A 15,812-nucleotide genomic window follows, 5' to 3' on the forward strand; every position below is an offset into this window, starting at 1 on the left:
TCACCAGTTAATTTAATGTCTTTTTCGGGGATTTATCACTTTGAGGTAAAGAAAACCGATTAATCGATTACTGAATTCCATCCAATTTAATTCGATTTAATTAAATAATTGTGTTTTCTTTGTGGTTAATGTAACTAATTATTTATTAACGATTATTTTAGTATATGGAATACCTAATGCTACGTAAATTATGTACTTTTTATTTTTCACTGAGTAAAATTGTAGCAACTTTTTACCTAACGGTCTTTCATTGCTCTCTGTGAATTTAAATCTGGTCAAGTTTAATTTTACTTATGTTAAATGTCCTTAAGGAATAAAACTATACAAAAGCTTGTCATACCCACAGTGAGACGTGGTGGCGGTTCAATTATACTATGAGGATGCTTCAATTTTTCTGACGTAGGCTCTTTAGACTGATATATGTACAGGGATATATTGAACAACAATTTGCTTCCATATATTGAATAAATAATGCTTTTAGTAAATGTGTTTCAACATGAAAACGACTCCAAACACATTCTATATAACATAATATAAATATATTACAAATTTAAATGAATTTATCACAGCTATTCAGGAAACTTGAAGGAATATAAACTTTTTGAAGTCTTGTTGTTAATGTTAATTTAAGTAACACAGATTTAATAATTTAAAATAAAAATATGTTAGTTTTTGTAATACTGTATGAAACAACAATAGCATTATATTATATTATTGTACGTCTAAAATATTTAACATTTTAAAAAGTCACTATAGAAATAATCTCTTCTGTATATCATAAATATTTTATTGAGTTATTTTAGACATTATTAGAGTGGGTTTAAATGTTCCATTTTAATTACAACAATATTAAAGAAAAAATATTTTATTTTTGTAAAATGAACATAATTTAATAAACATATGTATATTTAATCATGTTAAACTTTGTAATAAAGTGGTTTTATTATGTATATTATCATTATATATTCCAGTGACCCAAAGGAATAGAGAAATGTAATTCAAATTTATTTTGACAAAGCTCAATGTTACTAATAAATAAAACATTACAATAGGGTTTAGTTGTTCAATTTGCATTGTTATAAATTAATTGACAATTAATATTTGTTGTATTGATTAAATTGCATTTAAATTTAAACACATATATTTTATTTAAATGATAATATTACGAGTTTCATCATATTCACGTTGACATCTTATTTTTTTATTTTACCTTTTCCCTTACAAATATTAAACATGGTATGCAAAAGACATTATACGTTATACACATGCATATACTGACATTATACCAAATTTAACTAAGCTACACTTCTGTGATAATTTCCTTCCGAGTTAGAATAACAACAATTATTTGTGAATGACAAACAGTATCTTAGTTAATTACAAACTTGCATATTTGTGTGTCGCGGCACAAATTTATGCAACTGACAAATGTGAGCATTTGTGGAGATGTAATTATTACTCTAGATTAATTTAAATTCATACGTAGAATGTCACCATTTTTCTTTATTAAAAGAATTAATATATTTGCATGTAACTATTAGGAGAAAAAATTCGTTTCGTGAATAGAAAAAGATTTTTTTGAAAATGCCAACTGGTGGAAATTGGTTTACTTTATTAAAAATGCGATTAGATATTTTTTAAAGTCCCAGCTCGATATTTATGTCATTGCATTGAGCATGAAGGTTTATTTTTTCAAAACAAATGGATCTGGTGCAGCTAAATGCTTATCAAGATCAATTGACATCAACGCGTTGCCTCGTAGTGTTGCCGCCATTAGTTAATTACAATAATTGATGTGCGTTGTAGTTATTTGCTATCGGCCATATGAGAATTGGAATAGCTGATATAAGTCATGTTCCATCAATCACAGTATTGAACAAGTGACTGCAGGTTTTATAAATTACTATATTTGAACGGTTAAACTTCCATCAAATGTATGTGATTCAGTATACACAAATATGATCTATCAGAAAATGTTTTCTCTATTACTTGCTGGTATTTGTTTCTCAATTTGCAATTTTATCATTTGAACAACAAAAATGTTATTTATCGTTATCAAAAGTGGGTGTTTTGAAATTAAAAATTAATATTGATGTACCATAAAAAACACGTTTATGTATACATATTGAAAATGTTCATTAAAATGTCTAGTTTATAATTGTGATGGGAGATAATTGCTTTTTGTTCATAGAAATGAATTACGAAAAAATTCAATTAGAATATTAGAAAAAATGGTAGAAATTTTTGAGTTCAAAAATCAGTTTGAAGCTACTGATGATGAAGTAGGTACAACTAATGCATTTAAGATGAACAACTTCAGGCCGTCCTGAAACTGTATCGACGAAGAAATGAAGCCACTATCTATAAAACAATTAAATTGATCAAACTGATCAAGGATATAGCTTATTAACCAATTGTACAATGATCATTAATCCATTTAAATATTAAAATGTTTAATTATTTAAAAAGGTGACCATCCTATTCATTTACAGAAATACTGAACGCATTTACAGCTTCAGTAATAGCAGGTTCGGGTATTTGAAGGCGGATACATATAGCGTGGGTTTTGATTAGTTCTGCAGTGAAATGGTTAATACATAACACCTCGGTTAAACTAATTTCCCCTGCAATTCTAACTTTAGTAGTTTAAAATTACATTTCCCAACAGCGATCGTGTCTCTGTCGGTTATTGTGGTTAGAATTATTGCTGGGATTGGTTTTCCGAATGAAATTTCGTATTTTTCAATTATATTGATTGCGTTAATTTGATAGTTGTCACGTTTTCAGCAGCTGTTCTGTCTGCGCGAAATTATTTAAAGCACTGCATTTCCGAGGTTCAACCGTTGGATTTTTCAATTTGAAAAACAAATAGGTACTTAATTTTGTTAAGCTTTAGTGGGTTATTAAAAACTGTTAATGAAAAATCAGTTTGTCAAAATTGAAATGTGATAAATTTATATGTTAGTTTAGATTTTTATTTAAAAAATGTATTTCAAATTGGAACACCAATTGAATGGACATGTAGGTTTTAATTACTAGATATATAGAATGTTGTAAAAAATAAAATATTTTTTAATTTTCTTAATTATCAAAAACAAAATATAATTAATTTCACTAATATTAAAATATAAATCCAATGAACAGAGATTAAAACCATAAATAATTCCTGCAAAAAAACACAACACCTAGACTGATTTATCATATTATTTACAAAATAATTGATTAAAAAATTAAACAAAAATTTTAAAGCATAAAGAGACAGTTTAATAATGGGTCGAACCCCTCCTTTGATTTAAGACACTCCGTGACACGTCGTGGTATCGATCTAATGACATTGATATTTTTTGTGGTATCTTATCCCAGGCGACCTGAAACTGACGTCTTAATTCATTAAGGAGCGTTCTAAATTCGTTAACCGACGCCTCATCCTAAGTTCGATTGGGGAAAGGTCTGGAGATTTTGATAGCCAAGGCTGTAAATTAATACGGGAAGCTTCTAAGAAATTTAATGTATTCCTGGCAATATGTGGGGGGCATGATCTTACTGAAAAATTAGTCCGAGGTATCTTCTGATGTAGGAAAGAAGATAAGGTTCTAAAACATCATCAATATATTGCTTAGACGTCATAGTGCTTTTAATGAAAACTAAAGGTGATCTGGTACCATAAGTAATATCATCCCATACCATTAAACTCATCATATTTCTTATGAACATGCCTGTTTACAACAAAGCGAGGATCACGTCTTCCTCCACGCCTTACTAAGACATGATCATCCCTCTGTTAACGTTCCACACACCAGCCACTACATTGGCGACTATGGTTTACTGTTAGAGATAAGACCGAAAAAAACGGTAATTCCGTAAGCCAACAGGCCTTATATGGAGGTAAACAGATCGAATACCAATTGGATTACTTCCATCAACAAAAAATTGATCGATTGACGATGCCATGTTAAACTCATCCTGTCCCTTAGGGACAATAATCTAAGAGATCTAAGTGGTAGCTCTGGGTCTTCCGGAAGCCTTTGCACTACTTCTTCTTCTCCTCTTCACATTTCTGTTTAAACGCCGCCTTATTTCTCGAAACAAAATACCTGCTTCATACTGGCCAACTATTCTATCTCTATCAAACTCGCTTATTAGACTAAAATTATTTCTTCTTCCTACTCTAGACATGTTAAAAGTTTAGTATAAATTACTGAATAAAAAAATTGTAACAAAATAAGTACACGTTTGTTCGCGATGCCTAAATAAAGTGAAGTAAAGAAACCAAAAAACCGACATTACATTTTCCGATTGACTTTAAATTTTAATCATTTCTGATTTCAATAGGTACCTATTTGTATACTAAATTTTATAAAAATATAAAACAGGTTTTGAGCACTGTTTTTTACAGGCAGTTTAATAAAAAACTTCAATATGCTGAACTTATCTCTTAAAGTTTTTTGAATAACTGGGTAGTTACTTACAATTCTGTATCCTCACTAAATTTTGTCGACACGACTTTTGTTTATTATTTGCTTAAAACTGAAAATATTTTAATAAAAATTTATCTCATCTTGTAACCATCAAATAAGTATTGAACAAAATTTGGAAAAAAATGCTTAAAAAACTACTTGTTTTTTGGACAAATGAATTTTTATTATGCTCTATTTTAAATTGAAAAAGTAATTAGATCAGAAAAACTTAAAAAAATATAAATATATATATTAAATAAAATGAAGTGAAAGTAGTGAGAAAAAAAATTAATAATTGTCATGAATATACATTACATACAGCACACAGTGAAGTTTAATTAAAAACGAATATTTTTACAAAGTTTTTCTCTTTTCATCCATTATAATCGTCGCCTGTTAACAATCGTCTCTGCACTTTCATTCATTTCGACTTATAAATAAATGGGAATGCACCAAAAAAAATGAAAGTAAAAAAAAATTCGCTTTTCAGCTTATTAAGATAATAGAACGGAAACTACAAAGACAAAAAGAAAAAACGAAAAAACAAGAGCACAAATCAAAGCGAACCGATGGTGCAATATGATAAATTACTTCAGTCTGCTAATGTCTGTTCATCAGTCGAACATTAAAATCGGGCATAGATATATTTTCCCCATCGTACATCTATATTTAATCAGACTGATATCGGCTGTCCATTAGCCAAATTAAAAAAATCACATTTCAGATATGTGTATCGGGGAATGGTAACTGTACGGGTGGGTTTTCTGTTTGTGAGTTCCATGCATTACGTGAATGTGTTCACTTGATTTTTCCTATATTTGTTGTGTTTCAGTGTTTTCCGAATATTTGATTTTTAAAATCATTTTTTAATTGTAAAAGGATGAAATTAATGATTAACATTTTGAAAGTTTTAAAGTGGCGAATTTATAAATTTTAATTCAAAAAATATAAAGTATTTAGAAAATGTTAATTGGATTGTATGCATATAGTGAGAGTAATGCTTGTTTTTATTTAATTGTACAGATAAAAATAAACGGTCATATGAGAAATTGATTGTGCATTTGTGTTTTTATGTATATTGATAAACAAAATATTTTGTGGAAATAGCCAATATATCGCTGTTAATAATTAATCAGTTTTCTTACAACAATGAAATTATAAATATTTTAAACAAATATTAAATTTATAACTATATATTTCTTGTAAATAAAATATCACTTTGCTGTTATTAAAACAGAAACATCTCATACAGTTTTATTCAAGTTGTAAATTATAAATATTTTAATCAAATATTCAATTTGTAAATATAATTTCTTCTAAATAAAATATTACTTTGTTATTGTTACAACAGATACATCTCATACAGTTTTATTCAAGTTGTAAAATAAAATATACAATATAAATAAAAAAAACAAAATATGTTTGTAAGGTATGGGATACATTGAGTGTTGAATTATTGTTCGAAACAGGGGATACTTCTCTGCTTGACCTCGGGACTATGTTATTGTCCTTAATGGGCACAAAATTGCAGAGTTGCTCGCTCGAAACAACTGTTTATCAGACGAAATAGATCCTAATCGCCGTGACATAGTTTCTAGACTTGCTAATTCCTATATTTTGTGAATTTTTGTTAAAACATAATTTGTTTCATTTTAAACTTTGATACTAATATTATTGTTAACTGTATAATTCAAAATTTTAAAACACGTACAGCATTCTGTTGTTGTTTAGAAACAAAAACATGAAAAAGTCTTTTTACGATGTTCCATTTTAAAGTGACTCCGCATTATTGCATTAAAAGCCAGCTATTAAAATGTTAATAGTGGACACAATAAATGATAAACGATGTAGAATAAACATCGAAAAATTCAGTTCCGCCAATTAAATCGAAATAACCGCCAGGAGTCATGGAGTTCCGATAACCATAATTGAATTTTCTTTCTATACAAAATGGAAATTTTAAATAATAAAGTTTTACGGCTTTTAATTAAAATTTAAATTCGAAAGAATGAGATATTAAAACGCTCAGATAAAACAAGATGGCGTTGCAAAATTAACAATATAACTATAAAAGCGAGTATAACTGGAAATTAGTTGCGCAATATTTTTTGAATATCTGTATGTAAGGAGATAGTTTGTGTATTGTTTTTAATTAAATTTCATAATAATTTTCATTGTTTCACACAACTGGTTATTCATTTAACTGTTTTAATTAAATCGTAAAAGTTGAGGTGAAGCCGGAAATATTCTTTAATATTCGCAGGGTGAGTAGTATTGAAATATAAAAATTGCTTTTGACTACAATGGAATTAAACTTTATTAACGAAATAATAAATTTATACAATTAGTAACATAAATTTTTTAAATAAAATCATTAAAAATTAATAAAATTAAGAAAAAAATTTAAATTACTATTATAAAGCTTTTCCAATAAAAATAGTAAATTAAATTGAGTGAGTTTTCTTAATTAGTAAAATATATAAAAAAATAAATTATTTTAAAAATACTACTTGCAAACTATTTTATTTGGAAGAAAATATTTTTGTACAGGTTCCATGGTGTAATGGTTAGCACTCTGGACTTTGAATCCAGCGATCCGAGTTCAAATCTCGGTGGAACCTAATTTTTCTTTATCGATTAATTTTGTTTGTTTTACTATAGCAGAGTCTGCACTGAAGCAAACTGGACCATATGATAATAGCGGGTGATATATTATTCTTAAAGTAACATGAAATAATAATGCCTAATATGAAAAATTTACCATTTCTCCCATATGGTTCCATTTCATTCAAAAAACTCACTCATTACATTATTTTTTCTTGATTTATTATTCAAGTTAATATTCAATTTTGTTATTTTTTATTACGTATAGTTTGAGTAATTTACTGGTTATTATATATATTCTGGACAAACTTTATTTAGAAAGGTTCTGCAAGCTTTGATTTCTCTGTTCCTTGCCTTTTTCGCATACAATAATAATTATTAACAACTTTCAATTTTAAATATGGTTTTTCAACATTTAATTATTGCATTTACATTTCTAGAGTAATTAAATTATCATTTTTGTATGTAATACTCCATCACGCTGAATGCTGAATTATAATTTTCCTTACAGTTTCACTTCGGCAAATGATAACGATAAGCAAAGGTTCGCTTATAATTAAGAGATATAAATTCACAGAGAGAAAGACTATAAAATAAAAAGTTGCTATAATTATGTCGTCTATTGTATGTTCAAAAAATCCATAAATAATAATAAAATAATATTTTTTGTGACCCGGCTGTATTAATTTAACTTTAAATGTGTTTTGTTTATTACTATAATATTTGTGTTATAGCATAGTTAAAAAACATGATATTTACTGTAACAATGAAAACTATAAATCATTTATACTTCTACAGAATAAATACCACAATATCAAAATTTTGAAACAAGGTCCCATGGTGTAATGGTTAGCACTCTGGACTCTGAATCCAGCGATCCGAGTTCAAATCTCGGTGGGACCTACTTTTTCAACGTCAATATTTTAATTGTTGTATTATTTTTACACATTAGCTGCAATAAACTTATTTATTATTATAAATATTTTAATTTCAGAAGCACTCAGCTATGTTTATGCTTATTGCATTGCTAATGTTGGCGTCTGCCTTCGCATCTGACATCGAGTCGGAAATTTTACCCAATGATTTAATCCATGTCATCAACTCGAACACTTCTCTGTGGGAAGCTGGAACAAACTTCCCTCCAGATACTCCCTTGTCTTTTTTAAAAAAGTTGGCTTCTCTCAAAGGATACAACAACGATCCCAACTTTGAGGTTCCCCTCGTTAGATACAACAACAGGGACAATGTTCCAAACTCATTCGATGCTAGTTCTGCTTGGCCAAAATGTAAAACGATCAAACAGATCAGAGACCAGGGACGATGTGGTTCTTGTTGGGTAACAATCACTTATGAAATTAAAGTAATATTTAATTTTTTAAAAAATATAATCCATTTTAGGCTTTTGCTGTTGCCGAAGTAATGAGTGATAGGCATTGTATTTCAAAAAATGAACAATTTATATATTCTCCAGAAGAGTTAGTCTCCTGTTGTTCTAATTGTGGATTTGGATGTAATGGTGGTTACATTATTCAAGCTTTCAAATACTGGGTATCAAATGGGATTCCATCTGGTGGAGACGAAGGATCCAATCATGTTCGTACTGCGTTTTCCTACTTTTGATATAAGAATAGTATATTAATATCTGATGTTCTTACTTCCAGGGGTGTCGACCATACACTGCCGGTTCAACCGGTGTCACACCAAAATGCATTCAACGTTGTGTCCCTGGTTATTCACCGTCCTGGACGAATGACCTTAAATACGGAGTAGAAGCCTATTATGTTAATGCCAATGAAGAGGATATGAAGAATGAATTGGTCAAGAAAGGCCCAATTGTAGTTGGTTTTGATGTTTATGAAGACTTTTTTCAATATAAAAGGGGTAAATATCGTCGTTATATATAATTTATTCAAGTCAAATAAATAACATTATATGATTTTAGGAGTTTATACACACACTGCAGGTAAACTTGTAGGAAGGCACGCAGTCAAGATAATAGGATACGGAACTGAAAATGGTGTTAAATATTGGCTGATCGCAAACTCTTGGGGAGAAAGATGGGGTGATGGAGGTTTCTTCAAAATAAAACGTGGCACAAATGAATGCAATATTGAATCCAGACCATGTGCTGCCAATCCGCGAACCTAATTCTTCTTTATTTTTTATTATAATTTGGTGTTAGACCTGTTAAATAAATAGAAGAGCATGAAAAGTCGAAATTTATTACATTTTACAAAATTCAAAATATTTGCCGGCAAAACTGATTTCGTGAATCAATAACCCATGTTGGTTTGACGATTTATAAAATTATAAAATATTAAAAATGAAAATCAAATGTAAATAAAATACATTTCAGCTAAAATTATAAAAACATTCATATTATTCAAGAGTATGAGAATGCTGATGGAGAAATATTGAAACAAAATAATAGGAATTGCCTTTATAGATGGAACAGAAATTCTAAAGCTGGAAGCTACCAACCAATATGAGAGCTTTTGCTCATTACAACGACAAAGGAGCCTTTTTATTATTAAAGTTTGCTATTTTATTTGTGACTCTTAAATTTCTTCTCGCTTAAAATTCACTCCTTGAAATACAAGCGAGTTCGTTAAGAAGTATTTGATTTTGAGATTTCAAAGAAAATGTGTCAATTCGTAACAAATACAATGAACTGACAAAAGGACAAACAATAAACGAATTCGTCTTAGATCAAACAAACGATTTTGAATTTTATGAATATTTTTTATTGTCATGGAAAACACAATTGTAATAAATGATTTCCACTCACACAGCAATCAAATTTATAGTTTTTCAACTTTTATTAAGGCGTCGTAAACTCTATTTGAATAAATGGCAGTCATAAATGACACACATAATAGGATAGACTTCTTATTCAACGGAAATTTAGCCACGAAACGTTTGGAAAAGTAATTTTTCCTTCCGTGGCCGCGCTATTTTTACGTGTCGGAAGACACAACTAATTGATTGATGAGTCTCATCGCTGTGCCAAATTGTCACATTCTACCCTTTATTTTTACGTACTCGCCGTTTCAGGAATTACATTGTTGGATACGGTTCGGCTAAATTATTCCAGAAAATATTTAATTTAACTAATAAAATAAAACAAATTTCGTAGTCTACTTAGAAATTCAGTAACCCAATTCAAAACAAAACAAATTTTAAACAAAGACCTTGTCGTATCGATTGGCTTTTATACATAAATAATAAATTCAAGGGCTTTAAAATTTTTCAGGGAGATTCAATGAGTCACCGTCGCTGCATAAATGCATGAGCAAATTTAAACATCGGAAGGGCCAGTCATACACGGAGAAACAAGTAATGTATGTAAATCCAAAATGTGCATAGAATTTATAAAGTGAATTTCTGAGTTCATAAAATTAGTAAGCTTTAGCGATGTTTCGATCTGTGGATAAATTGAATCTCGCTGAATTGAAATTCAATAAAAATCACATAGGGATTATTTAGTTTGGGATTAAACGGTCCGAATGTTTTATTTTTCTTGAACACGGGCATACTGATGAGGCAGCGTTTTATTTTATGAGATTATCTTTTTATAAATCAAGTATTAAGTTGAACATGCAAAAATATTTTTTTAACAAACAAGTTGAATTTTATATACCTATTGTATTCGATAACATTTATTATTACTCTGTTTAAATGTTTTAATTGTAAACAAAATTAAAAATAAATGGCTCTGTGAAGTTTTAAAAAATTAAATTAAATATGTATTTCAAAAACTAATTTCTGCTGAACCATGAAAAATTTCTAGAGTAAATTTTAAGCTGAGTAAAAGTTTACATAGTAGTTTTCCTTTAAAATCCTACAATATATCCACTTTATAGCGCCTGCAAGTCATTCATATTTAATCAGAGGACACTGCATAGGAAACATTAATGTTACATAGGATCACTTACTTTTATTACTTGCTTAATGCACAAATAGAAAGTTTTAAAAATAATATTCTGAGACTCATTCATATTCTGTAATCACAAGTAACAAAACTGATGTGCAATTTTACTTGCAAATACGAAAATTTACTATTCCTCGCTCATAAAACTTATAAATATGAAAATGCATTTTTGTAAACAAATCAAAAATATACAAAGTAGAGTGTTACATAATACATCCTTACATGAAATAAGGTACTTTTATTCTTAATATAGTGTTTTAGTATCAGTAAATCCGTGTCGTGCTGGATAACCACTTTAATTTTGACCAAAGGCTAACTAATGAGATGAGAACACTATCTGGCTAAAATTTCAACCTATTTTCACCTGAACAGTTTATATCAGTAACCAACCTTTCTGCAGTACATTATAATGGATCTGTAATTAACTGACCTTTGTCCGTGTTATCTCAATAATTTCATTAGAGCAAATACCCCATCAGTCGTGTCGGTATCAAAGGAAAGGGTCTCCATTGTTCGGGCTTAAGCAAATCAGACCCATATCAAGACAATTTTCAGTCATCTATAAACGATTTCCATTTAGTTCAGAAGCTTGGATGTAATTTCTAACATTAGTGGTCAGTCTTCCGGCTCCAGAAAACACAACTAGTCAATCAATCTAACATCCAAGATTCAAGGATTGACCTTCATTCAAGTTTAATTGGTAGGACGGATTACTAACTCAATTTTTTGACCTACCGCAAATTCAATTCATATTTACTCATGTATTATTAATAGTAAAATTGTAAAAATAAAACTAGGTGTTTGACCAAAAATTTTTGTTGCGGCCGTACGTGGATTGTTATCACACGCAGGAAAGTTATTGAAACTGAAAATAGGATTAGTGTAATGTCGTAAAATATTGCCAGACCGGTCCCGATTTATTTCATCCATTGTACAGATTTAAAGGGTTTCCGTGTAATGCGTTTATAGTGCTTTGCTTGCCGGTCACTGTTGAATAAAAACGTTAGACAAAAATTTTAAAGTCACTTATTGAGATTGTCTGTTCGTGTTTTTGGTATAGGTTAAAATTTTTTACAACGCCCTTTTGACAGTTTTCACCATTACAAAGCCGATAAACTACTAGAATTAGTTGTCTCTAGAAAAATGTTTAGATTTTTCTATATTTCAATTTTTGATGTGGCAAAACATGGTTCGAATTATCCTACGTTAGACATATTTTTTATATAACTTTTTATTTCGAACAGGGTTCATAAGTAAAGCAACCAAACCGTATATTCAATACAATTGGTTTTAAATTTTATTTCTGTGTCCGTGATCGTTCCTTAAAGCTAAAAATACCTAGAGATGTCCATTTATCGATACAAATTAAACTACAAATTGTACAAAAGTTCCGGAATGGTGAAAATCAGAGTAAAATTCGATTTAAATTTAAACAAATCGATCAATTCGAGGACGATTTCCAATTTCCAAACAGAAGGAATACGCTGGAAGGAGTTCCCAAAAGTGGTAGAAAACGTAAGACTAACAGAGCCGTAGGCAGGAAAATAAAAATGCTTGCTGTTCGCGACCCTTTTATCAGCGCATCCCCCATAAATCAAAAAAACGAAAAGAAGCTGCTCTATGGTGTCTCTCTAGTAGCCCTTCATTGCGGCAAAAAGACATGTGAGCTGGATAGATGAGCAATGAAAAACAATTTTGTTTTTCGATGAAAGTCGGTTCCAATTATTTAAATCTGTTGACATTTCATGAGTGAAAAGACTAATTAATGAAAGGTTAAGGCATATGTTTTTCTGGGTTTGGCATGGGCTCCCTGGTTAAGATAGATGGGATAATGCATCGTTTCATTTATCATGACATTCTGGTAAATCATACGCTTCCATTTGCCGAAGACGAGGTTGACCTTCCAGTACTATGAGAATGAAGTTAGTTAAATAATGATTCACTTCTCAAGAAATACGTGTAATATCTTGGCCAATATAAAACCCAGTCTTCAATCCAATTGAAAATCTTTTTGATATTGATCGGAAAATCCATGCAAAAAGATCGTCAAATTTAAAGTTTAAAATAAGTGGAAAGAAAAATCGAACGATTATATTGAAAAGCTACTGAAATCAATGAAAAAAAGGTTTTGAACGGACAATAAGAATATTTAAATGTACACTTTTATCAAGACAAATGCAAGATTTTTAAATTTGCTACACATATGAGCGACAATGTACATTCAATAAAAGACATTATTATAGTAACTTATTAAAATATATTAAACATATGAGCTGTACTACTTGAAATTGATATTTTTAATATATTTTTATAAAATCATAAAGAAAAATGTTACATATAAAAATTACCAAAGCAAACCATACGTGCGGAAATCTAAATATACAACCATGTAAATTAAAAATCTGTACAGTACAAATGCTTTCAGTGAAAAAACATCCACATAATAATGTGCTGATGTACGAGCATACTAAAACTTTATGTTCCGTACTGACGATTGCACTTCTGTCGCGATATTTATAAATTTATTCATTTCCAAATAAAATAAAAGCTTCCAATGGATGGAGGGTGCTCGTGCAGTTTGTACCCCCCCAGCCTTTTGAAACGCTGTGCAGACATGTTTATTCGAACCATTCGTGCAGTTGGTGGGGTCGTACGCACAAACAAATAACGTTTTTATTTTGTTTATTCCTGTCCTATTGCAAGTCATATTCACTGGGAGTTCTTTTACCGAAAATTGGAAAATATTTACACAGCGTTTTTATTGAGGACTTGTTTTCGAACAATATTCTTTTATGAAGGACATCCTCTTTATTAACAAAGGATGCTTTGTCAGTTTTTCTAGTGCTCTTACATAATAATCTTCCCCCAAAACTAAGCTAAACAAATACGTGGTGTTTATATGAGATAGTGAATTTTAGTGGCGACAAGGGAAATCAGAGGGAGCGATATTTTTGTCACAATTTTCACGTTTCACGATGTCCTAATTCTGCGCCTACTTACTAATTAATTAATCAAATGTAAAAATTACTTGAAGCCTTTAATTGTTCCATTTTTAAAAATTTATATGTGATACTCTTAAACTTGAAGAGTAGGAATTGCTTAATTACTAATTGATGGTAGTATTACTGAAAGGTAATCGGTTTTGATCGTTTACTATATTACATTTAAAGCAATTAATTAGTTAAAACAATAGCATTAATTATGTAAAATGTTACTTAATTAATTATTTAAATGTAAACAAGCAGCGACCAGGAGTCGGTCTAAATTGTTTCAACAAATTATCGAAAATCAATTAAAATTTATCATAAAACTTGAATGCCAGAAAATCAACATTTGAAGTGAAATTTTGACTAAACTAATAGGGAAGTCATTGCGATCTAATCTCAGGAAGAATAATGACAGACCCCGCAGCACCATATGGATTGAATTTCAGGTCCGAAATGATATCGTAGATAAACTGTAGATCGCCATAATCTTGTACCAGCTGATGCCCGAAATAATTGCTACAAAATGAAATTATCAGGGATTACTGACTGGAAGGGTCGCAACGGTATTAAGAAATTTCAAAGATTCAAGATTTGCTTGAACTAATTTAATTCAACATTAAATTGTGAAATGTGAGTTTAATGGAAAACTGTAAATAATAAAAGGTTTAATAAAAAATTAAATATTTAATATTAAATTTAAAGTAATAAAAGTATTTTATTCGTTCCTCCTTTATACATTTTAATTACAAAGTTCACGCATTCATATGTAATTGTAAATGTAAATGTAATTTATTTGATCATAAATCAAAATATAAATTTTTATATAAATGTGGCTACAAATGGCGTACATAATTTTAAATTATATAATTGTGTTATTTAGAAATTTAATTTTAGAATTTTAATTTTACAAATAATTAAATATACTTATCATATTCAAAATGAACAATTGAACAACAAATATAGTAATTACAATCCATGCAAATATATTTAAAATAACATTTCTTATTTAAATTTGTAATAGCATTTCCTTTTATTTCGTTCCACGTCACAAATTTATAATCATCATTCCCGATAATACATCCCATCCTCCTGATAATCATTCTAGTTTAAATTAGACGGATTACACAGACAGAATTACTTTTTTGCCCGGGGAATTTGCGAAAATTAAAAAGATACAATTTCAATACAATTCCGTTTCGCCCTTGTACGAAATTAAACATCCTCCTGGCGCAGATGTGATAGATTTGTTCCATTAATTCAAAAAAGCCAAATCCCTAAATCCTTTAATAAAATTCCCCCATTCGAGAGACCGAAATAACTAATATATCATTTGCAATGTGAGCGACGCAACATCTTTGAGTTTAACTTTGCTTTTTTTTTTTAATAAATATCATGAACATTACTTCAGTCTGGCCGCCGTCAAATGTTGGCTATTGTTTTAATAAAATATCCGAGTATATGGCAAGTGGTATGGTCGACAAGTTTAAAAGCGTAGTTGGTTGAACCATATCGCCCACATATTAAACATATTTCATTCTCGCAATTGCGTCCGAAAACATATCGAGGAGGACTGCCTCCTTATATTTTTCTTTTAGGCTCAATTTTAGCTAGTTCCACAAATTGTAATCTCAACTGACCCAAGATATTATTAATTAATTATTAACACAATTTGTACATCGTATAAAAAAATTTAACTGATATTTTATAGATAACATACCTCTAAATTATCTTTTTACAAAGCCAGCGATTTTATTATACTTAGCTTCCGTTTTGTAAAACAAAGAACGATAAAACGAGGTACATATTTAAAACATCGTCAACGTGCCCAATGGA

General features: G+C 29.5%; 1 protein-coding gene and 2 non-coding genes across 4 annotated transcripts; all 3 read left to right on the top strand.

Annotated features, from left to right (window-relative positions):
- The first annotated feature begins 6,568 nt into the window (after positions 1-6,568).
- Positions 6,569-9,273, top strand: LOC109600684 (cathepsin B-like). 2 transcript variants are annotated; one of them, XM_020016859.2, is made up of 5 exons: positions 6,569-6,721; positions 8,056-8,397; positions 8,460-8,654; positions 8,723-8,942; positions 9,004-9,273. In XM_020016859.2, the coding sequence occupies exons 2-5, from the start codon at positions 8,068-8,070 to the stop codon at positions 9,207-9,209; spliced, it is 951 nt and encodes a 316-aa protein (XP_019872418.1). In that variant the 5' UTR covers positions 6,569-6,721; positions 8,056-8,067; the 3' UTR covers positions 9,210-9,273. The 2 variants fall into 2 exon arrangements, with proteins under 2 accessions (XP_019872418.1, XP_049821134.1); XM_049965177.1 differs by having other exon boundaries at positions 6,572-6,721; positions 8,059-8,397.
- Trnaq-uug (transfer RNA glutamine (anticodon UUG)) lies at positions 7,007-7,078 on the top strand. Its single transcript has one exon. It is a non-coding gene; the product is annotated as a tRNA-Gln (tRNA).
- Positions 7,893-7,964, top strand: Trnaq-cug (transfer RNA glutamine (anticodon CUG)). The gene has a single exon. It is a non-coding gene; the product is annotated as a tRNA-Gln (tRNA).
- Positions 9,274-15,812: the final 6,539 nt, after the last annotated feature.

The sequence above is a fragment of the Aethina tumida genome, chromosome 3, assembly GCF_024364675.1.
Source record: "Aethina tumida isolate Nest 87 chromosome 3, icAetTumi1.1, whole genome shotgun sequence".
Classification (NCBI taxonomy): Eukaryota; Metazoa; Arthropoda; class Insecta; order Coleoptera; family Nitidulidae; genus Aethina; species Aethina tumida.

Coding starts and splice junctions, on each gene's coding strand:
- LOC109600684 (XM_020016859.2), top strand. CDS start 8,068: ATGTTTATGCTTATTGCATTGCTAATGTTGGCGTCTGCCTTCGCATCT. Junction 8,655..8,722: donor GAGACGAAGGATCCAATCAT/GTTCGTACTGCG, acceptor TCTTACTTCCAG/GGGTGTCGACCATACACTGC. Junction 8,943..9,003: donor CTTTTTTCAATATAAAAGGG/GTAAATATCGTC, acceptor ATATGATTTTAG/GAGTTTATACACACACTGCA.